The sequence below is a fragment of the Columba livia genome, chromosome 18 (genome assembly GCF_036013475.1).
Source record: "Columba livia isolate bColLiv1 breed racing homer chromosome 18, bColLiv1.pat.W.v2, whole genome shotgun sequence".
NCBI lineage: Eukaryota > Metazoa > Chordata > Aves > Columbiformes > Columbidae > Columba > Columba livia.
This window is the reverse complement of record NC_088619.1, coordinates 8,561,222-8,583,966: the sequence shown is the minus strand read 5'-3', so window position 1 is coordinate 8,583,966 and position 22,745 is coordinate 8,561,222. Positions and strand designations below refer to the sequence as shown.

The 22,745-nt window shown below is 45.5% G+C and overlaps 1 protein-coding gene across 26 annotated transcripts in view; it reads left to right on the top strand.

Moving 5' to 3' along the window:
• The window catches only part of CACNA1G (calcium voltage-gated channel subunit alpha1 G), a 141,672-nt gene that overhangs the window by 85,937 nt on the left and 32,990 nt on the right, over nt 1–22,745 (top strand). For 10 of the 26 annotated variants that reach the window (XM_065034836.1, XM_065034832.1, XM_065034828.1 and 7 more), the window contains 9 exons: nt 4,504–4,604; nt 5,739–5,862; nt 8,817–8,885; nt 9,746–9,930; nt 15,129–15,255; nt 18,527–18,652; nt 19,266–19,355; nt 19,909–20,122; nt 22,553–22,603. In XM_065034836.1, coding sequence (XP_064890908.1) covers nt 4,504–4,604; nt 5,739–5,862; nt 8,817–8,885; nt 9,746–9,930; nt 15,129–15,255; nt 18,527–18,652; nt 19,266–19,355; nt 19,909–20,122; nt 22,553–22,603 — 1,087 coding nt within the window. The remainder of the gene's footprint in view (nt 1–4,503; nt 4,605–5,738; nt 5,863–8,816; nt 8,886–9,745; nt 9,931–15,128; nt 15,256–18,526; nt 18,653–19,265; nt 19,356–19,908; nt 20,123–22,552; nt 22,604–22,745) is intronic. The other 16 variants (XM_065034837.1, XM_065034838.1, XM_065034833.1 and 13 more) reach the window with 3 other exon arrangements.

Genomic DNA, 22,745 nt, shown 5'->3' with positions numbered 1-22,745 from the left:
GTGACTCCAGAGAAGGAATAGGAGGAAAAAGGGAGTGCTGGCAGAACAGAGTCACTCAGCTGTGAATCGCCTTTAAAAAAGCCATTATCCCATTACATCTCCAGCAAGGATTCTCAGCCTGGGATTTTTTACTGATTGTCTTAACCTAGTTTTTAACCTCCATAAAATAAATTGAATTTTTAAGAAAAGGAGCAGTAATTTTTATTTTTTTGAAAAAGCACTGTTAAAAGTGATCAAGAGACCACGCTCTTTATTACTAGCTAGGGACGTTTTTCATGCTCCAATATCTGCTGCTTTTTCCAGCTCACCTGGTCCAACCATCCTGCAGGTCCCTTCCTTTGTCCTTGCAAGATCAGATGCCAGCAGCCCCCCTTGCGCTGGACATTGTGTGATGGGACATGTCCCTCTGCTCCCATCCCACCCAGTGCCACAGACCCAGCCAGTGCTAATGAGAGACTCTCGAATAAGATGCATATTTTTATATTTTAAATCTTTATTACAGTGGTTACTGTTAGTGTAAACCAAACGTTGTCTTCTGCGTGTTGAGGTCTGGCCATTTAGGGTTAGACCAAAGGTCCCTCAGTTTTAATGGTCAAAAGCTAAGGAAAATAGGTAAAACGGGGTAGATAAATAGTGCCTCAGCTCATGGTATAGCCATGCTTGATGGCTGGCATATCTGCAGCTGGCTGGTGCTTTTCCCCATGATCTGAAATATGTGTTCTCTGCAAATCACTAAGCCAGACAGATTGGAAAATATTGCTTAGAATAGTGAAATGAGGTCCCAGGTTGCGGAGCTTCTCTATGTGATTCCCTCCTGACGTCTGAGGGGATGTTTTGCCCCTAAATTAGCCTTGGCAAAGTAAGAAAAAAAGTCATTATTTTTTAAATGGCAAAAAAAAATAATAATTCAAAGCTCTCCCACCAACAAAAGAAGAAAACTCAACTGTTATTCAGATCAAAGTAATCCTAAATATGCCCTTCTGCAACAAAGCTTCACAAGCTCTCCTTGCTGGCTGGGTTTGATTGCCTCTGCACAGAAATGAAAGGCAGTGCAAAGGCTTCGTTTGGATCTCCCAGGCTTCCACTATATTAGTGCCGCTCTACTGCTTTCAATGAGTTTATTCTGAATTTACATCCCCCTGAGGCACCACAATCAGACCCCTGGTAGCTCTTTTCCCCAGAAATACAAAATCAGGGGACCAAAATCTGTTCTTCGTTGCATGAATGCAGACAAGGAGAAACTTTGCAGAGAGAGCTATCAGCTGCATGGTCGCGTTAATGTGGTTGTGACCGAGATCAGGGATCTGCTGTGATGTCTTTGTCGTTCACATCTGCTGGATTTGGGATGCTTTTGAGTACTTCCCTACCCAACTTGCTGAGTCCTCAGCGCAGAAACTGAGGGAAATACTGAATCTGCAACCAAATGTGTCCCTTCCTCCCAGAATCCTCGTTGCATGTTGCAATTGCAGCTCCTTTTGGCTTTGCCTCTTGCAATATTTTCTGTGGCGGGCAGTCCAGCCGCTCCCCAAACCCTCTCAGCCTGCCACCACTGCATATTTAAAATTAAATCATCAGATCCCCAGCGCCTCTGTGCAGCTTCCAGCTTGCCTGGAGGTCCATAGCTGCTCATAGAGCATTTTTCAGCAGTTCCCTCCCCATCCTTATAATAAATCTTTTATAAATCTAAGCCTCTCCCTGACTCCAAAGAGTGCATCAGTCATCTTCTAAAGCCAACTGCCTTTCATCCTGCCCTCAGAAGTACATTAATATCTGAAAGTCCTAAAAAAATAGCAGCTATTTATCAGCAGCTCTGGGATCACAGGGCCCCATTAGCACGATGCTGGGTGAAGGCAGCAACGTCACATCATGTTTTGGTACCTGCCTGCATCCCAGTCCCTGTCCGCATCCCAATGTGGGGAGTCTGGGTGGTCCATGGAGACTTTCTCCAAGTCACTGGCAACTGAATTAAAGAGTAGTTTTCTTCTCTCCCCCATCTTTATTCATCCTGTCCAGGTGTGTTTTATGAACAAATAGATATGATTTAAACCACATAATTGATAGATGTCTGTGAACATAATGCAGGCTGAAGCAGCAATCAGCCTGATTGTGAGTGGTTGTTGCGTGTCTGGACCTTGTGGAGAAAGCATTTGATGGGACTTAGCCTGGAAATGTTCGGGTTTTATTTCACAAATATCTTACATTTAGCTCAAATTAACTGAACTCTGCTGTTCCACTGTGGAAATGTGGAGTAATTTCTCTGACTTCAGATTTCTGCGGGTGTACTTGGCCCCGTACAGGGCAGCCGGGCTGCAGCCAAGCCCTGGTGCTGCCCTTACTCTGTCCCACTGAATAGAGAGACATGATGGAAGATCCCTTTTTGCCTTTGTTATCTGATTTATCCCATGAACTGCAAGCTGCAACAATTAGCCAAACCCCAAAATATCTTTGGCATTAAAATTGGACAAAAGGAATATAAAGAAGTATTCTGTGCTGCTGACGCATTACCATTCACTACAAATCCCCATGATGAATACCAGAACTGCTTTGAATAACAGATACTTCTGGAAACCTTCCAGCTCACAAAATGAACTGGACCGAGTCACAGCTATCACTCCATATCCAGAGGCTGGAGTTAAAATTGCTGTTCTCACTGCAACTTTGAGCAGACACCTGATTTTTTTTTTAATCCGTTTATTTACCTCTGTTAAATCCATGGATAATTAAACTAACTAGGCTGCTTGAAGGGATAACACAACCTCGAGGATGCATGCTCTATTAAATACAGTTTAGAGTGAAAGGAGCAGTTCTGACTCCTTTCTGGAGTTGGAAAAGTGAGTGAAAACAGCCAAGATGTGGGCAAAACCTACTGGTGTGCCGTGTTGTGGTCTGTGTTTTCAGGGAATGAGAGGGAAGGATGGACGGCTGAAGGAAAGGGGTAGAAAAATCTAGCTTTTCTTGTTATTCAGACTATTTGTGTTATTTTCACAAGGTCGTTTTCATTTTTTGGAGGGTTCAGATTGTCACCAAATACTTTAATTAAAACGGACACTACACTAGCTATTACCCATCGCTAATGAGACCCCTGGCTGAGTGCATATAGGAACAGAAAGCACTTCTTCCATTCCACTCAATTACCCTAACAAATCCCGTTTTTACAGTCCAGAGTACCTCCATTTGTGAACAGTTTAGCTCCAAACGAATCCCCCCTCCCTGTTTCCAGGATGAGATAAATAAAAGTGTCTCAGCCCTGAGGTCTGTGCGCTCCTGGGCTGTGAGTGGCGATTCCTGATTTGTGCTTCATGTCCCTCTGTGCGCTCATGGCTCGGAACATCTGCAGAAGAAAGCTTCAAATCGCCTGTGCAGCCACTTTCCCACATGGGTGCTCATCCAAGCCCAGGTGGCAACAGGGAAATAAGGGTAATGAAAGAGCAAGGATTCATTTTTATTTGCCTGCAAATGCAAAGCGATGCGGTGACATTGCACACACTGTCTGTGGATTTATCTGCTGATGCTTCCATTTGGAAGGGCTGGGAAAGCCCTGATGTGGTGGGCAAGGTGTTGGTCTGGCTTCTGCTGGTTGTCCCTCTCAAGATGCTGCAATATCAATTGGATGAAATAACCTGACCTCCCCTCGGAGCCCTAGGGATGTGAAGGCAAAAAGACCTAATCCAGAGGCTGTTGCAGTCAGGAAGAGACTTCCCCTCGGCATCCAGTTTTTCATATCTTTAGCTGACCTGTTGGCCAAGGCTTTTACAGTCTGCCCTCCTGGCCTTAAATGACCTTGCAGACAGTCTAAAACGTAAGTCTGTTTGGCTGAGGATGTGCTGTGGTTTCAAGTAGGAATTAATTTGCAGGAGTCGGATCGGCCTGTGTTCGTGCAGAAGGTCAGGCTGGCCACGATGTTCCCTTCTGGCTTTATAATCTCCCGTCTAATCTGTCCATGCTGAATGAGTGGCAGATGCTCACCATTGTATTTCTGGACCAAAACACAGGTCCTAAACAGTTTCTTCAGCTTTCCAATGCTGCATGGACATAGACCTTGGCCCAGTAAGCAGACGAATCCATCCATCTCCCTCCCTCTTTTACAATAAAACCACAACAAAAATACCCGCAAAAAACATTAGAAGATTCCAGCAAGTATCTGATGAGTATCTGGAGGGACTGAGGCTGATTAGAGTGGGTAAGGGTTTTATTTACCATTTTTGTCCTCTTGGCTAGCTGTGTGCCAGATGCATTTACTGTGTGGAAGAGAAGCAAAACCAAACCCTATGAGCTTAAAGGGCCAGCACAGCCCTTGCCCAGATGCCAGAGCTCCTTCCCCTGGCCAGCAGGATCTTTTTCGGGGAAGATAATTTCATTTCAGCTTTCCCGAATGCTTGGAAGTACGTGTTCAGTGAAAAATCGTCACAAAACCTCCACTTTGAAGTTTTGGGGGTTTATTGTTTTAACAGTTCTCTCTGTGTTTTCCTCTTGGTGTGTTTCTGCTGTACGTTTCCCTCCTAGAGCAAACGGGAGCGCCTGAAGGCGTGGGTACGGGCACGTCTGCCCGCCTGCTGCCGGGAGAGAGACTCCTGGTCCATCTACGTCTTCGCCCCTCACTCCAGGTAAGGTGGCTGCGCTCAGGCATGCTGGGCATGGATGCCCTTGTTATGATGGCTTGCTCTACCTGTCTATCCCAGATGAGTCTGTATCAGTCCACAAAAGTCCCAGTCCTTGCTCCAGCATCGTATTGGGGTCACGCAGCAAAGAGCTGTTCCAGGCCAGGCATGGTCCTGGCATAGGGGTCGCCAGGAGAGACCTATAGCCCAGGGCGTGGCTACAACTTTATCGAGTTCATCCTTTACTTCATTGGTGATGCCAGCGCGCTGAAAGTTTTCCAATTGATGTAGCGTGGGGAGTTTGGAGCAGTATGTGAATTTCCCCCCAGTGTGCACTTACAAGACAGCAAAAGACGCTCCTTGTCCTCCTAAACCTGCTGTTTAACCTGGACTTCTCTCTCCTCCCCCTTTCCCTTCTCTCTCTCCCAAACCCCGCCAGAAAACAGCCTCTCCTTGCCTGCAGGACCCACCTCCACCCTCCCGAAAGCCCAGCCACGGGGCCCCCTGGGCTCAGTGCTCTCCTCTGGGTTCCTCTGGACATTAACCCACGCTGTACGAGAGTTTCCCATGTTCAAGCCCATGGGCCCTGGGCAGCATTTGAGTTCATTCATACAAAGATTAGAGAGATTTTCAGAAACAGACTTTGGGAAATGTAATACGGTATTATAAATCCTGGGTCAGTGTACAGCCATCTGTCACAATAAATAGCTTCTGTCCCTTTGTTCCATGTGCGCTCAACCTTTACGCATTTGCTGGGAGTATTTTTGCTTTATTTAAACTAAACCTGAGCACTATGGACCAGGTAGAGGGTCAGATCTAAACCTGGCCGCATGTCCGAGTTGTGGAAGCAGCTGCTCCATTTCAAGTGACCCAAAGTCCCCTATGAGCATGACCGGGGCTTGAAATTCTCTAGCCCAGTTCTGTAGCTTGGTTCCTTTTCTATTCATACCCCGATCTGCCTGCAGTGTGTGGCTCTGCCAGGGAGGGGATTGGGAGATTGTAGCTCATCTGCTTTGCAAACAGAGCACTCGATTCCCCTGCCATGCGTTGGGCTGCTGCGTTTCTCCCCAACTGGTCAAGCATTAATAGCTAGTCTGTGTCTTCTATTTTTATTTTTCTTTTCTCCTTCTTTCTCGGCAGATTTCGTCTGATGTGCAATAAAATCATCACACACAAGATGTTTGATCATATCGTCTTGGTGATAATTTTCCTGAACTGCATTACCATCGCCATGGAACGGCCCAAAATCGAGCCCCACAGTGCTGTGAGTTTCCAAGGTTAACCTTTTCCTGTGCTCCTTGTGGAGCCAACACCCATGGCCTGGACCCCACTGATATGCTCTTGGTGTCATTTCTTTCTCTTTCTTAAATGGGAAGCCACCAACACCCCCTGTGTATCCTTTGAATTAGGTACAACAACTCTCTTGTTTCCTACCCAGCGTCCTTTCAAAATGCAAGAGCAGAGCTCATGGCCTGCAATATATCAAATATCCCATTTCTGCAAGTACAATCAAGGTTTTAACACATGACATAAGCATGACATCTGTCTTGGTTTCCTTCCCTGATAAACCTTCAAACACTTCTCCTCTTTCAACACAATGTTCGTTTCTCCCATCTGTTCTCCATGGGCACGTATGTGAGGTGTGAAGGGAATGGGGGAAACTGTTCATTTCATACTCTTCTCTCCCCTTTGTGTACAGCTTTGTTGTGACACAAGAAAAACGGAATGGATACATGTTCTGTAATGCCATTTCCCTGAACCATATTGTTTTGACAGACTATGTAAGGATTTCTCAAACCAGACCCTCAGAGCACCAACATCCATTGGTCAGAGGGGCAGAATCATCCTATTGCTCTTTATTTTAGCATAGATTGTGGCTGAGAGATAGCCTGAGTTGTTGCAGATGTATTGTGAAAGACTGCTCATATAGCAATCTAGATGGAATCCTGTTTCGTTGATGTAGGCGTGTCAGGCTGTTCATTTTTGTGGATCTTCAATGTGAGACCTTAAAACTGGAGTCTTAGCTGCTCTGTGCCTATTTTAAACTTTCCATAGTAGTCCTCCTTACTGTAACAGTTTGCCCAGTGGTCCCTCCCCTAAATCCATCTTTTTTTCTTTTGGTTATCGTGCACGTGTGGTGCTCTGACTCACAGATGCAAGAAGAGAGCAAGTATCCCTGCCAGGTCATCTAGCAGGAGAAAATCACCCTGCTGTTCCCCAAATGAGGCACCCTCAGAAAGTCCCTTGAAATCCTAGATGCTGCTTTGAAGCCCCTGGCTGTGTTCTCTTAAAGTCACCATTCCCCAAGCTTGGCTCCAAAAGGAACTGTAGTCATGCAGGGATGGAGGGAATGGTGTGATGTGTGTGAGGAAGAGCCCACAGCAAAGTGCTACAGCATGAAAAAGCAGTACTTTGTACGTGAGAGGAGAAAGATGAGCTGTGGTGTCCCTGGGCATCAGAAGGGAGCAGAGAGGGAGGGAGACAGGAGTTGGCGTGAGCCTAATCAGCATCAGGGTATAAACAAGGGAACCCAAAAGGGTGACCCAGGGCTGGAGCTGAGCCCAGACCATGGTCTGGGAGCAGCAGAAAGAAGGGGAATGCTGAGCAGTGAGGCAAGGAGCTGGGAACCAGGAGGGGTGCGCAGATCCTGCTTGCACTGATGGAGCTCTCATCTGGAAACCAAGACAGTTAGTTTAGCTTGAGTTGTTTAAAATAATTGTACTTTGCTTCCTCAAGCTGTGGATTTTCTAGCTGCTTCAAGCGAGTTCTCTTTCCCTGTCCCAGTTTCAGCTGGCTTATCAGAACAGGGGCGGCTGTTGCCAGCCAACACGCGCTCCCCATCGCAGAGTGCACGACATGGGCCATGGAGATTATCCTTCAAAATAGCCATGCGCTTGCCAGAGAGGAATGTAATATCCTTCGTCTCTCCTCCATGCTATTGCTGTTTTATCTCCAGCTCCACAAGCAGGTCCCTGCCCTCTGTCTCCCACACGCTGCCTACCCTTCCGCAACTGTCTTTTGTGTGGTAGGCAGCTAACAGACAGAAATGTTTCCTATCACAGCTCAGGCAGTCACAGTGCAGGTCTAAGACCTAATTAATTATGGAGCCAGTATGGAAACAAGCTACTCTGTGGTTCCTGAGTCACTTCCAGTAAATCATGATCTGGCAAGTGAGAGGGTTGCCAAGGTGTTTTGTCTTGTTTAAATTGCATCTCATTTTGAGTGAGTGATCTGCATCTCTTACAGGACTGCTCTGTAGGGAGTGGCAGAAATAAATCCAAAATTGTTATTAGCAGAGCTGGGGCTGGTTCAGTCGTATGTGCACATGCATATATGTACCCGCATCATCTTTCCTCCAGCCTTTGCCTGCTGCCGTCCATTTTTCAGTACAGGCAATGAGAGACTGTTCGGGGATTAGGGAAAAGTGTAATTTATTTAATGATCATCATTAAAAAGAAAGGTTTATGCTAACTACAGATAGGGAACCAGTCTGTGGTCTCATCTGTAATCACTGGCTGCTATTGCAGAGCGGTGGCAGTGGGGACTGCATGGTCTGGTGGATAGCACAGGGGACAGGGAGATGAGACTATTGGGCTTCACGCCCAGGTCTGGCCTGTGGCTTTGGGCAAGTGAATCAACCTTTTGGGGACAGGTCTCAGCTGGCGTAAACCCCCAGAGCTTCCCTGGCTTCGGTCGAGCTGTGACAACTCATGTCAGCTGCGCTTCGGCGTCCCGCGGGCCCTGCGTGCCTTGCAGCACAGCCACTCCAATATTGACTGAATTTCTAGCAGAATTGGGAGCTCAGTGATATTTGCACTGTGCAGTGACGTCCGCAGGTGAGGGGCAGGTATAGATTTGTCAAGGGGGAGGAGATGTCTCTGTTTCTACTGAGGTGGAGGGGAGGATTTGGGAGCAGATGGGGGCATTTGGGGACAGATGGGGGCAGATATTTGGGGGCAAATGAGGGGATTTGGGAGCAGGTGCCAGTGCTGCCTCTGTCCATGGTGCTGAGCCAGAGCTGGGTACTGGCCATGCTGGGCTGTGCAGAGCAGAATTATATAAATATTTAGATATTTGCCTCTTTGTGAGCAAACAGTCTGAGTCTTGTTTCGGCACAGAAGCTGGAGAACAGTTAGCAACCACTCAAATATGCACAGGGAGATGTACAGCTGCGGAGAGCAGGCTATAAAACCTTGTCTCTCATTTTTTTTTTCATAGGAACGGATTTTCCTAACGCTCTCCAACTACATCTTTACAGTTATCTTCCTGACAGAGATGACAGTTAAGGTAAATGAAGCTGGAGGATAAGTGTGCCTGTATTGTACCAGCAATATTTTATTACACTGGACTCGCAAAACGTCTAGGTCTACCAGCTATGAGTGAGGTGTATGTTTTCCTCATCTGAATCATACTCAAATACTCACCACATGCCTTATTCTGAGCACGTTTTACATCAGAACAATTTCACTGAAGTTGCTCTTGATTTACACCATTATGCGAGCAATGGGATGCTTCAATTTGGCAATCCTTCCCTATTCAGCAAAGCTCTTGAGCACTTGCTTAACTTCAGCCATGCATGTAAGTCCCATTGTCTTCAACAGCCAATTGTCCTCAACAACCTAAGCAGCTCTGTGCTTTCCTGAGGAGGGAGAGACTTAAGCACGTTGAAGCACTTTGCTGGATTTGAGGCAGGAGGCTCAGAAACCCATTGCTGTAAATCTCTCTTGTGTAATTCATAATCATCTCACAGAACAATTGCTCTTTCTTTGGAAAGTTTTTCTAGTTTCTTTGTTTGCAAAGCTTGTAAATGATTGCTTTGGATCAGCTACTCTGAACCTTTACTCTAGCAGTCTATAGGAATAAAATAAGACCAAACTTTTTATGCCAAAGCTAAACTTATTAGGAACAGTTTGTGCAACTAGGTTTAGTTGCATTAAAAATATATCAGCTGTAAGGCACAATCTGAGATGTTTCTGAAGAGGTATTTTAAAAATTCTTGCTGATTTGTCTAATTAGACTTCTATACTGGAAAGCAAATGGACTCACAGACTTCTATCTGTAAATAATGCATTCTCAGCAGGTTGCTAACGGGAAGAAATATATTGGATGCAATAGTTATAATTTATTGCAACTTGGTGTCCGGGCAGGTGGTGGCACTAGGCTTGTGTTTTGGGGAGAAAGCCTACTTGAAAAGCAGCTGGAACGTGCTGGATGGGGTGCTGGTTCTCATCTCCGTCATCGACATCCTGGTCTCGATGGTGTCAGACAGTGGTACAAAAATCCTCGGGATGCTGCGGGTTCTGAGACTGCTGAGGACGCTGCGGCCCTTACGGTAAGAGGAGGATGAGTAAGGACGTCAAAGAGTGTAGTGTGTGTGCCAAATTGAGAGCTGATCCCTTCTGCAAGCATCAGCATCTGTGCAAGGAAAAAGAGCAAGTGGGACAAGTGTATGGTGTCTGTCACCACATTGTGCCCAACATGCTGCTCCACGGACAACGCGGGTCCGCAGGTCCTGCAGAGCCGCAAGGAGCTCCGGGTACTCGCTGGGTTTTGGGACCAGCCCCAAATGCAGTAGTAAACTGATCAATGCCTCTTTTGCTCGTTAAAACACACATCCCCTGCTATTTGTGTTCTCATTTGCTCTGTGTAAAGTGCAGCTTAACAGCTTCTTCTCCCCCTTTCCTTCAGGCAGTCGATGGCTTTCATAACAAAGAAAGAAATTAGTAGCAGGTGGCAGAACGTTTTTAAGGAAGCAAAGACTAAACTGTTGCTTAACTTAGAATGCGAAAAAGCCTCTTTTTATCCCCCTCAGTTTCCCATTAATTTTACAGCAAGATTTATTTTGCAAATTGACCGAACAAGATGAAAGCAATTGTCCTGCTAACTTGCCTCCCCCATCTCCAGCAGCAGGCAGTATCCCATGCTCCAGGGGCAGGCACCCCTTGGACAAGGACCTGCCCAAGGACCAGCCTCTTCCAACAGAAAGCTGTTTAGTCCTGTACCCCAAGGCAGGAAGGTTTCTCTCGGTGCTAAATGCAGTCCCTCTTTAATACCATCGTTGCTGCTCTTGTTATGCAGCCTCTAACAAACCTTCCTGCTCAAAGCATCTTTGTGTGCCTGTCATATCTTACTGCTGCTTCCTTCATAAAAGGTTTGCTTTGAGTCAGGATTTTCTCTTTCAGGACAGAAAAATAGGACCCTGCTTCTGACAGAAGATGTTGTTTTACTACCCCTGTGTGAATAATAAGTCTAAATAACAATGGCCATGCCTATATGTAGATCTTTCAAATATTCTCAACGGCTAGGAAAGACATTCTGTTAAATTGGGCTATGTGTATCTTTTGCCTGGTGAGTTTGAGGACGTGAGCTGCTTTAATAATTTTTATCTGGCCAGAAAATACCATTGGTGTGGTTCAGCTCCCTGACCATTTGACCAGACTGTCTTCCTATATGACTCCAATTCAGACTTCTTTTTTGTCTTTGTGTGTCCCTCAGCGTCTCTGTGTCAACTGTAATTTCTGGGGGCAGTTTCTGCCAGGTTGCTGGTTCGATAGATCTGCTCTCTTCTCCTGTTTTGGCTGATTTTTGATCCATGTTAAGAAAACCTACAAAATAATCTGGGTAGTTCTGGGTAAAAGCAGGATTGATTTCCAGTCTCTGAACCGTGGAATGTGAGTTTCCCCTTTGAGGTGGTGTGGGTAAATCAGATCTAGAGGAGGAGGCTTAGGTTGTGCTGAGCCCTGTCTTCATTTCCTACAGCCTTTCTCTGCAATCACCTGTGTGCACGAGTTGTCTGCAGTTCTGGGGAACAATCCGCCGAGTAGCTGCAGGCTGGAGGAAGACCTGCCATCTGGAGCATGTGCAGGATTAGGCTCTTCCATTGCTATTTCATTCCTGTTGGCATTTGATATGTTTTCTCAAGAGAGGCTGTGAATGTTTTCAGCCAACGTACTGCTTTCTACTACAAAGGAAATGTAAAAAGATAGCAACAAACCCATTCCCTAAATATGTTCACAATCAGTTATATTCCCCTGTAATGAGATTTGTAGGAAATGAAAAAAGCAGCCATCAGACTAGGGGCTTTTCAGTGAGTCATAAATCTCCGCTTGTGGAAACCCATCTGCCTCTGGGATGCACATCTGGGCTGCCCACAGCTGCCCACTCTGCCTGTGCTGCAGCGCTCAATCTGCCCAGGATCTTCAACTGGATCAGCATGGGGTGACAGCTGGGACAGGTGACTCGAGGTCTCTGCGCACCATGGCTCCAGTCCCCATGTCAATTCCCCTGTAGGGACTGAGCCCATGTTTGTCTTTCCCAGGCAGGGGTAGGGCAGGGACCAAAGCAAATGCTCTGTCCCCACCACGGAGGAGCCAACCCGGTGCCTTCTGTCCTCCCTTCCTATGGGCATTTGAGGACAGGGCAGCAGGGAGGACACCCTCCACAAGAAGCCAAGCCATGGCTGTGCATGTCACGCTCAACTCAGGGGCAGGGACAGTCCTCGTCATCTCTGCTTTGGTTTTCCTGGTTGATGGTCTGAAGGGGTTCTTCTTGCAAAAGACCTCCCTCATTCTGTTTCTTATTTTCTCCTGTGAAAAGAGCCCCATTGCTTTATGCAGCACACACAACTATGCAAACTTGTGCCTTTTGTACAGGCATTAAAAAAAACCCAAGCAAACAACAAAACAAAACACAAAAAAGCACAAAACTCTACTGGCCTGTGTGCCAGTCATGGGCTTTTGATTGCATGGTTGATTATCAGCCTCCAAATTGAATCCATGAGGATCCAATCCCAGCTTCGTGACCAGAATTCCAAAAATATATTCACAAAGGAGTGACATTTAAAGATGTCTCCATGAACCTCTGATGTTTCAGCCAGTAGAGGGATTGCTTATACAATAACATTCCTTCCTAATGCATTCAACCTGCTGTTGTTGGGATCAAGTGTTGTAACTTAAGAGAAATCAAAAGAGAAATCAAAATTTAAAATGTATTCAAAATTAATGTGAATGGACTTCAGTGCTGTTTTACTTTCTATAGCGCCTGGGCTTTGACTTCCAAAGCTGATGGATGAATTATTCACTTTTCATAACATCTTAGTATGAAATAGTCATTTCATAGACTCTTTTCTATCCATCATATTATCACTTTTGCTTTTTTTTTTTTTTTTAATATGTGGAGGAAGATCTTCATTAACATCGATATACTACTTCATCTAAGTGTTACTTCTTCTTTTGAGTGCTCTGATCAGACTAGCAGCCCTAACAGGAGTGTGATCCTGCTGGGGTGAGGCTGGCTGTGGGCTTGGAGTGTCTCACACCAGGGGTTTAACACCATCGTGAATGCTGAGACCAGCAGAACCAGGAGGAACTCAAGGGATTCACATTTCTTCATAATGAAAACTAAAAGGTCTCATTTCAATTTCCCCATTTGTCATATGCCTAATGCAGACTGGAATTATCCTGAGTGCAAGCTCGGCGAGTCTATGGCTCTGGCATGCCTGGAGGGCTCCAAATCAGCTGGATCCCTCAGCAATAAATTGCAGGAGTGGTGGCTCAGATAATATGAGTTTACAAGCCTGATTTCAGAAGGACCTCAGGCAATATTGATGAGGCGCGGGGATGCTGTTTGTTGACATATTGGAGCTGACACTAATAATCTGGAAGTGCTGAGGGTTTCACTGGCACTTCTTAGGGAGTTATGAGACTCTCAGGAGAGCGGCAGGAGCTTTTGCACAGACTTGCCTTGACGTTGGATCAGGCCCTTAGTTTGAGGCAGCTCCAAGGTCTGAAGGTTTTCATCAGTAAGAACTATTATTTTTCAAAATCTTTTCAAAGTCTTCTCTCCCTGTAGGGTTGGAAACAGCACTGGCGTGGAGCTAAACTGGTGGCAGCTTTCACCCTTATGCATTCTCATTTGAGAAATTCCCTGGTTGATCAAAACTCTGAAAGCAGCCAAATGCTGCAGTTTCTCAGACTTTTTTTTTTCCTCAACACACATGACTTTAAGAGGTCAGACGAGTAACCTCCTATTTTCTCTCTCTGCTGGATACCAAAGGGTATCTCACAAGGGAAATCACTTTATTATTTCTAGAATAGGCTTTCTTAATAAGCGTTGGAGAAAGTTATCGACTTTAGACTCCAGACACTAAATTTCTTCCTTGTTCCCCAAAATTTAAGGTTGCTCCGGTATTTTAGACCAAAGGCCTTCAGTTTAGAAGACCTGACTTCAGTTCCATCCTGTGTAACAGTGAACAGAATACCTAAATCAAGATCCCTAAAGGCACCACAGTACCTACTTTCAGAATCATTGGAAATGAAGTGCCTGCATATGTCTAAGCACAGGGCTTGCAGTCCTGCCATGCCTCAGTTTCCCCTCTCTAGTTTGGCATTTGTAGTATTTCACGCAGGACTGTGTGAGGGTAATAGCTGAGGGATGCTGAGTTCTTTAGACCAGCTGAGGATCCAAAAGAGTAATTCAGCCTTAGACTGTCCAGCCCAAATCTTGCTTTGCCCACTCAGATGGAGTGGGAAGAGCCCTTGTCCTGAGCATGAGGAAAGCCAAGGTGCCCAAAATAGGGACCCACAAGAGCCACCTGAGAGAGACACGCAGCATGAGGAATAGCAGCATTGCCTTTTGTGTTTCACCAGTAAGGGGGTGCATAAAAATACCACCATCTGTTTACTTTTTTAAATGATAATTTATGGGTTACCCTCGACATTTTGAGTAAATATTTAACAAGAAATAAAGGGAAATAATTTTTAGCTTTTGAAGATACTTTTTAAAGCCAACAGTTCTTGAAAGACCTGGTGGTGCCTGTGCACTGAGCAGTGCAGTTTGCTAAACCTGTTGACTCTGGGGCAGGAGAGGGCTGGACCAGGCTTAGCTGGGGTCCCAGCGGAGGCCACGTGTGTCAGGCATGTGATGTGTCCATGGGCATCTCTGCTGGGAGCACCACAGCCCGGGAGACAGGAGGAGAACTTGGATCCTCTCCAGGCAACAAAACTCCAACTGTGCTTCAGGTGGTGCAGCCAGACTTGGGGTGAAATGGGAGAGCACTCCCATGGCAAAAGAGAGAATGGGGCAGAAACAAGAAGGCGGAGAAATCTGTGGCACTTCTGAGTGTCAGGTGTTCAGAGGAGTCACCAGCCAGTACCCAGAAGCACACAGGTACTGCCCTCCCTCGGACTCGGACTCGCACAGTAGACAGCAATTTCTGCCTTGGGAAAGCAGTTTCTATGGCATCAGTACAAATGGATTTACAGAGCTAGTGAAATGCTTAATTCCAGTTGGCATCATGAGGAGCGAGGCATCCAACCTCTTCAGATGCCTTTCTCGGTCCCCCAGCTCTCCACCTTCGTCTGTGAGCCTGAATACCTCCTTCATCTTCCCCAGCACAGTGAGATGGCTTCTCTAAATCACACTAGCCTTCTTCTTTCATTGTAGTGTTGTCCTTGAGAGTATAGTACAGTCTCTACAGTCTCTACTTGTTTTTTTTTTCACCAGAGCTTTTGTGCTTACTTGTCTCCACAGGGTCATTAGTCGAGCCCAAGGACTGAAGCTGGTGGTGGAGACTCTCATGTCATCCCTGAAGCCCATTGGGAACATTGTGGTCATCTGCTGTGCCTTTTTCATAATATTTGGGATCCTGGGAGTCCAGGTGAGTCCCTTGGAAGCCTCAACACCGAACCCAAAAGCATCATGAGCCCCAGATGGCCCCACATCTGGGTATCTGTACCAATGGGCAGGCTATAAGCATTTCTGCAACCGAGCAATAGGTTGTTTGGCCCTCTTGGGGAATGCTCCTTGCACTTAGTGAGGAGGAAGCAGATTTCCTAATAATAGTCAGCCATTAAAACCTCTTTAACAATTACAACCTAACAACAGTTGCCCAGCTACACACATCCCTGGCCACAGCTGAAGGAGCAATGGTTAGAGCCAGTTAGCGGGGCTGGTTTTGCCTATCACTGGTTCAAGGTCCTCTGCTCAGCTCTAGAAATGCGTGTTCGTTTGGAATCCATAACTTTGCCATCTTAACAGCCTGGAAAGACTCAGACATACGGACTTATGCAGCTCTCTGTCCCCACCGCAGTAGCATAGCTTGGTTCTTTCAAGTGCTCTCAAGGCAACTTATTCCTAGCTTCCAGGTCTTGGCTATGTGTCACTTGACATCTTGAACTTCTTGAAGCTTCTCCGTTGCATGCAGTGATACTAAAGCCAATATCATGACCCCTCAAAGGCACAGAATGGGCTTTCTTTCCACCACAAGGACTTCTGTCTGCAGAAGGATGTAAATAAAGGTATTTCTTCACTTTCTCCCCTAGCCACACCAGAGAAGGGTCAGGTCTAAAACATGATATTTACCAGAAAAGCTCTGCACTAGGAAACTCTTAAATCCCATTCCTGTTCTGGCTGGGAGATAATGTGGGGACATCTCCCCTCCACCTATTTTCTAGGTATAAAGCAATGGGGAAATAGAAACTCTCAGAGCTGAAATTGTTGGTTTGTAAACTCCAGAGAGACCTTGACCTGGAGATTGATCCAGATTCTGACAGTTTGTATAACTGAAAGCTTGCAGAACCAGAGATTTCCGAGTCTGCTTCCAGCCAGCCCTGCTGGCAATACCCTCAGTCCTAGGAGTGCGGGAACCCAGAGAAAAAAGTGGCAGTTTCTGAAGCAACTGGTTTCTCATTACCTGAGAAGAAAAGATTGTTTCATATAAATATTCTGACATAACACTTATTCCTTTCTGAAGTTTGTCTGATCTGTCACCGCCAGCTTTGGGAAGCAGGTCTGTTTGGCTTTGTTTTGGAAAGGTGTCTTATATTTTATACTAATGTACTGTTTAAATAATGAATGCAGCATTGAAAATAAACAGAGAAGAAAATCGTGCCATCCATAACCACCTCAGCAGCTAGATTGGTTTACCATTACCGTACAACAACATCCATCCATTATACTAAACAGATTCATAAAACTAAGCACATCCCGTAAAACAATATAAAACTCAGACACAGGAAAATTTATGCCAAACAGCAAAACTTGCAATATGCTCTCTGAATTTCCTCCCTGCTAATTGTGATTGTTTTCCCTGGTGACTTGCAGTTTTATGTTAAATTGTCGTGACTATTGATGTGCTCAAGCGGTAGATACAAGCAAGACTGATCCTGTATTCAGGATGCAAAATTCTCAGTTAATATTTATGTCTAATTAGGTGTAAGATGAGGGTTATAGCTATTTTCTATAAAAAGATGATCTCTCAAGGTTACTGTTGGTTTTTCCATGCAAATATAAACTGGGGATCAAACTAGAAGTTTTTTATGCTGTTAAATCCAGACGTCCACTTTTTTTAATGGTGTTTCCTGTTAGCAAGACTGTTTTTGTTGTGGAGCTTGCCTACATGTGAAAAGTCATTAATAAGACACAAGAAGCACATAGAACAAGTACAGAAGGAAACACGGGGTCTTTCACTTTCAGAACTGCTAAAATCTGAAGCACTGATGGGGATCAGCATTTGTGTAAATTGGACTTTGTATTTCCAAACCCCGTTAGTAGCTCTGTTACTGCTCCCGTCTGAGTGGCATTATAGTCCAGCTCCTGGAGAAGTTATATTTATAGACCATATATTAAAAAGAGTTGTTTACCTTCTTGCTTAATTAAAACTTTTCTCTGTGAAGGCTATATCTCCCCAGTCTGCCTTACCCACAGCTAGTGTTTCTCCATGGAAGGATCAGGGAATACTTCTCTTCTTGCACCCAGAAGTTTTATGGCTGCGTTGAGTGGTGATTAATTTTGCATGCCTCAAGAACATCCTTCTGCTGTTGATTTTTCAAGGAAACCCATGGAGTAATGCATAGATTTATCTCCTTTGCTATTATTTCTACTGATATCTGTCTAGAATAACAGATCAAAACTCATCAGCATCTTTTCTCTGGATACCCAGGTGTTGTTTTAAGGAGCCTGGTGAGCTGGCTGCCATTTCCCCCCAAAACCGTAATGTCAATAGTTTCTGTCAGCAAATAAAACCAGATTTGTTGGATGTCTCCCAGGCTTTGATACCATCCACCCTGCTAGCATCAATCACCCTGTCAGAAGCAGTAACCAATCTGTGTTCTGGGTGCGGGAAGCATCAGGTCTGGAATTAAGTGCATGGAAGCTCATGTTCCTCATGCAGGTGTAAATCAGGAGCGGATTCCCCAGGAGTTACATCTCTCCTGGCTTACACCAAAGGAAGTAAGCTACCTAGCATCAGTTGGGCTTGACTCCTTAAGCTCTGCACAAGGAATAGTTTCAGAGACCTCTGCCTGGATTGCAGAGCCAAATGATGGCTGGAGAACAGCACTGAGAACCAGAGACCAGAGCTGGACTGACACCAGTCTTGATTCAGTGAGACCCTAACGTCACTTGCAGGAGCTTGGCTCCTCTCGACACGTCTCCTTGTGACCTGTAAGAGCAGAGCTCAGGCCATCACTGTCCCTCTTCACTGCCACCTTCTCTCTGCTGACAGAGGGTCCTTGTTACGCTTAATTTGTCGGTAACTCTTGAAACTGGCATCGTTAACTGGGCTGAGAGTCACCGGAGACATTCCACGTGTGGTGAGAAGCCATTAGCTGGTCTGGGCTATTAGTTGGGGCTCCCCTGGAGCTTGTGACCCAGAAGCAAAGGCCTTGAGGCCAGACTCAGATCACTGAACCAGACAACCTAATGCATAAGGTGGGTGTCCTAAACGATGTGAAATCATGCATTTGCTCATCAGGTGCCTATTATACAGGCTGCTCGCACTTAATAACCTGCATGAATGAGGCCATTTCCCTGAGCTTCTCTGGTTAGTGTGGGCTGTGCAGAATATCCCAGGAGAAATGCCCATCATCTGCAGAGAAATCCTGTTCACCAAACCCTTACCTTTCCTCTCTTCTTTGTGTGTTTTGCAGCTTTTCAAAGGCAAGTTTTTTGTCTGCCAAGGGGAGGACACCAGAAACATCACAAATAAATCGGATTGTGCAGAAGCAAGTTACAAATGGGTCCGGCACAAGTATAATTTTGATAATCTCGGCCAGGTATTAATAGAATGGTAATCTGCTTCTTTGCTCCTTTACCTCCTTGACTTAAAACCTGTGCATTATTATCCCATGGGATTGTCTTACAGGGCACTACCAGTCACAGTAAATATTCAGTTCACATACACAGCGTTCTGTCTCTGTAAATCCCAAAGGCAGTGTTTCCAAGCAGGCATACACTTCTTTTCGGAGCCGAACAAGCACATGTGGCTTCGTGGAGTACTTAATTGCTTCACTACTACATAACAAACCAAATATATCTTGCAGAAGGGCTTGTCTAATAGAGCTGGACACTTTCAACCATCTCTGCAACACAACCTTATTTTAGCAGCCTGGTAAGGACTAATTACTCAGGAGCGGTAGAGACCTGGAGGGTGGAAATGAAGCTGCTTTTGTCTTCAGCTTTGCTGTTTCCGAATGAGCGCTCATTGCTGAACGGGGCATGGACATTGATAGGTTTTTGCTGCCAGGAGAAACCTTGGGCACCAAAGTGTCCCATTATCAGACAGGTAATGATCATCCTCAGACAGGAAAGGGCCAAGAGGAATAAAATGCTACAAGTAGAAGAGCTTTAGTGCAAATATGTCTGACTTTTTTTTCTATGTATTTTTAGGCCCTGATGTCCCTCTTTGTTCTGGCCTCCAAGGACGGGTGGGTGGATATTATGTACGATGGCTTAGATGCTGTGGGTGTTGACCAGCAGGTATGTGCTCTGTCAGAGCTGTAAGAAATGAGTTGTGTAGATCATACATTTTGGTTCTTGTTTTGTAAAATACTCTTGGGGGGTTGGGATTGAGGGAGCGGTTTAGCCCAAGTCCTGGGATGTGACAGGGAGACGAGTAGAAAGTCTGGATTTGGATCTAGCCTTTTTCCTACAGTTTTTGCAACACGACTGGGGTAACCAGAAGTAGGAGAACTGCACCCATCAAAGAAGGGTTGAGTTTTTAAGCAACTTGGACATTCCAGGAGAAAATAAGTGCTTTGTGTAGGTACAGACTTTCAGTGAGGAACAGCTGTAAAAAGATGCTACTGTCCTGCTGTTGGCAGAACAGAGGTGGTTCTTCCATCCTAAACGTGCTTTATGTTTTGGGAACATTCAGTTAAAATGTCTTAGAGGGCTCTAATGTTCAGGAAAAGCAGAGCACACTGGGCTGCCTCAAAGGGGCTCCCATGGGTTTTGTGCATGGAGCAGCTCTATCAATTTGCTCCCTTTTATTTTTGGTGCTCAGTTACATTTGCCTTCCTCCACATTGCAGCCAGTCATGAACTACAACCCATGGATGCTCCTCTACTTCATCTCCTTCCTGCTGATCGTGGCCTTCTTCGTCCTCAACATGTTTGTGGGGGTGGTGGTCGAGAATTTCCACAAGTGTCGGCAGCACCAGGAGGAGGAAGAAGCCAAGAGGCGGGAGGAGAAGAGGCTTCGCCGGCTGGAGAAAAAGAGAAGGAGTAAGGAGAAACAGATGGCTGGTCGGTAGTCTTTCCACATCTTTCTGAGTCCTGCTTGACCTTCCACACAATCCCCTCCTCCCTCCCCTCCCTGCCTCACGTCTGGTGATCATTCTTCTCCCCAAAGCATGTCCAGCTATAAAATTTGCATGAAGGAAATAGTGTCGTTTTAGGCTGAGTAAAGAGCCATGGAAGCCTTTTTAATGGCTGCATGATTTGCAATGACCTTTCCGTTGGAGGTTATTTAAATTAAAATATAATAATAATCAGACCTGCAGCTTCTTGGATAGCAGAGCTCAGTGTTACACAAATAGTGACAACTGCAAAGATCAGCAGTGCCGGATGGCACCATAAATCTTCTGAGTCATAAGCACTGCTGCTGATAACTGGATTCACTATTTGGTTTATTACAGCCTTGTAATGCCACAGTGATGTTACCTGTCCCATTTATCAAGCAGGTTTATTTATTGGCACAGTAGCACCACTGCTATTCAAGAGTGTAATAAAATAATGGAGCCATCTCATTCTAGTAATGCTTAAAAACCCCTTAGAGAAACATATCAATGCATTTGCTTGAGAAATACAGATTAGAAGAAAAAAAAAAAGCCAGCTGAGAAGAGTCACTAACTAGGCAAAATAGCACTGATGCAAATTGAACCAAGCTCCAAACGGAATACGCGAGCTTTCAGCCCTGCCTGGAGAAGGCTTTACAGGTGAAGGGAGGTTAGACCTCAGCTCTGCTAAAAGTTTCCAACCTGACCTTTTTCTTCTAGTCTTTTTCTCTTTTAATTTGGTTGAATAAGGAGGAATAAGTCAGCCAGAGGCCACAGGTTGGAGGTACTCTTCTTCTTGCATGCTCTCTCTTCTGACTGAACTTTCTCCGTGTCCATGGCCTCGTGTTCTCCCTCCTGGGGCAGGCGCCTGCTGCTCTCTCTGTGTTCCCTTTCACAGCTTTTCTCTATCTTTGACAGACTTCAGTACTGTTTAAGAGGCTGTCTGATCAAGCATTGTTCCAAAACCTGGTAATATTAACTATATAAAGTCTTTTTTTTTATTATTTTTAATAGTCTAAGAGGTATTTAATAGCTGTGACAGGCTCCGTTATGCAACCACGTACCACAAGAGTGTCTCAGCCTCCCTCAGTTCAGCACTTACCCATCACTTTCCTTTGGTCGAGTCCCATGAACTACAAGGGTTTTGTAACCAATAGGATGTATCACACCAGCCTCTGGACATCAAACTTTGGTTTATGCTGAGAGCCTGGTGATGGTCACTGGAAAGTTGGAGGCTTCCCTCAAGAGCGGTGGAGGACACGTTAGTCTGTTCTCAGTTAAGTGGGATACAGATGGAAAGAATTCTCTTTGTTTTTCACATCAAGGAAATGTCTAGAAAGCTCTTCTGGTCAGTTCAAGTTCCCAAACACTGTTTCAGGCTGATGAGCTAGAAAATGTTTTTAAAGGCTGGATAGAAAGATCCCCATTTAAAGTTGCGGTTTTGGAAAGCAAACATTTCTATAGAAGAAAAATAGATATTTAGTTATTATTAATGACCTTATTTGTAATGCTAGAGGAACTAGATGAAGAAAAGACGTAAGCCTGGGCAATTTCCCAGTGGGAAAGAATCACAAACCATCCTTGGAGATGTAGTTATTCATTCAGTGCTATGAAATGCCTAATTAAAGAGGCAATAAAAGAGATATTTTACTGAGTATCAAATATTGCTGATTATTCAATAGCTATAAAAACCTTTCAGGAGCAAAGCATGAAGCCCTCCAAATCACTTCAGAACAGTTTTCCCAATTCACATTCAGTGAAATGTTAGTTTTAATTGACCGTGTCCAGCTTTGCCCTCGGAGGCAACAGATGTCATTTCTGAGCTTCGTTCTGCAGGGTGGAAACTTGCAGATGGTACTAAGACTAGGGCTTTAGTTATAGCAGCAACTGCATGGGGGCTCCTTTCAGCTGGGCTTCCTGAGTGTCCCCAGATGCCCAAACCAACCTGTGGATGTCAGACACAGACAGACGTAGACATCTAACTGGTTGCACAGTCATTTTTTATTGTAGACTCTTCAAAAGCATTTACCCAACGGGACATCTGAAAACCAGGCAAGCGTGTGAGATCCCAGCTGGGCAAGACATAGGCAGATGCAGGAGTGGTCACTATAAGGTGCAGGATATGTACAAAGTCCATCCTTCAGAAGCGTCGTCTTCTTCATCGTCGTCAAGCCAAGGAGTTCTCAGGGATCTCTTGGGCTTCCACCTGTGCACGCGGGAGAAGCACAAGAGCTTTTTCACCTGAGCCCACCCTCCATGAGGCACAAGGAGAGGATCCCACGAGAAAACGTTCCTGGTAGAGGCAATGGAGAGCCTGAGAGCCACCGGGACCTCTCAAGGGGAAGGGAAGTCTTGCCGTGTGTCCTGCCGGGTCATTAATGCCATTTCGTTCTTTTAGATCTAATGCTGGATGATGTATTAATGGAGAGCTCAGCCAGTGCAGTGCAAGGTACTGGGAAGTCGGCACGTCTCGTCCCACGTGAATGGCAGTGCTGTGTCACTAATGCTGGCCACCGCTGCTGCCAGGCATCCCACTAAACCCTCTGTGTGGTGCAAAGCTCGTTTGCTTCCTCCATGGCACACGCGCATCA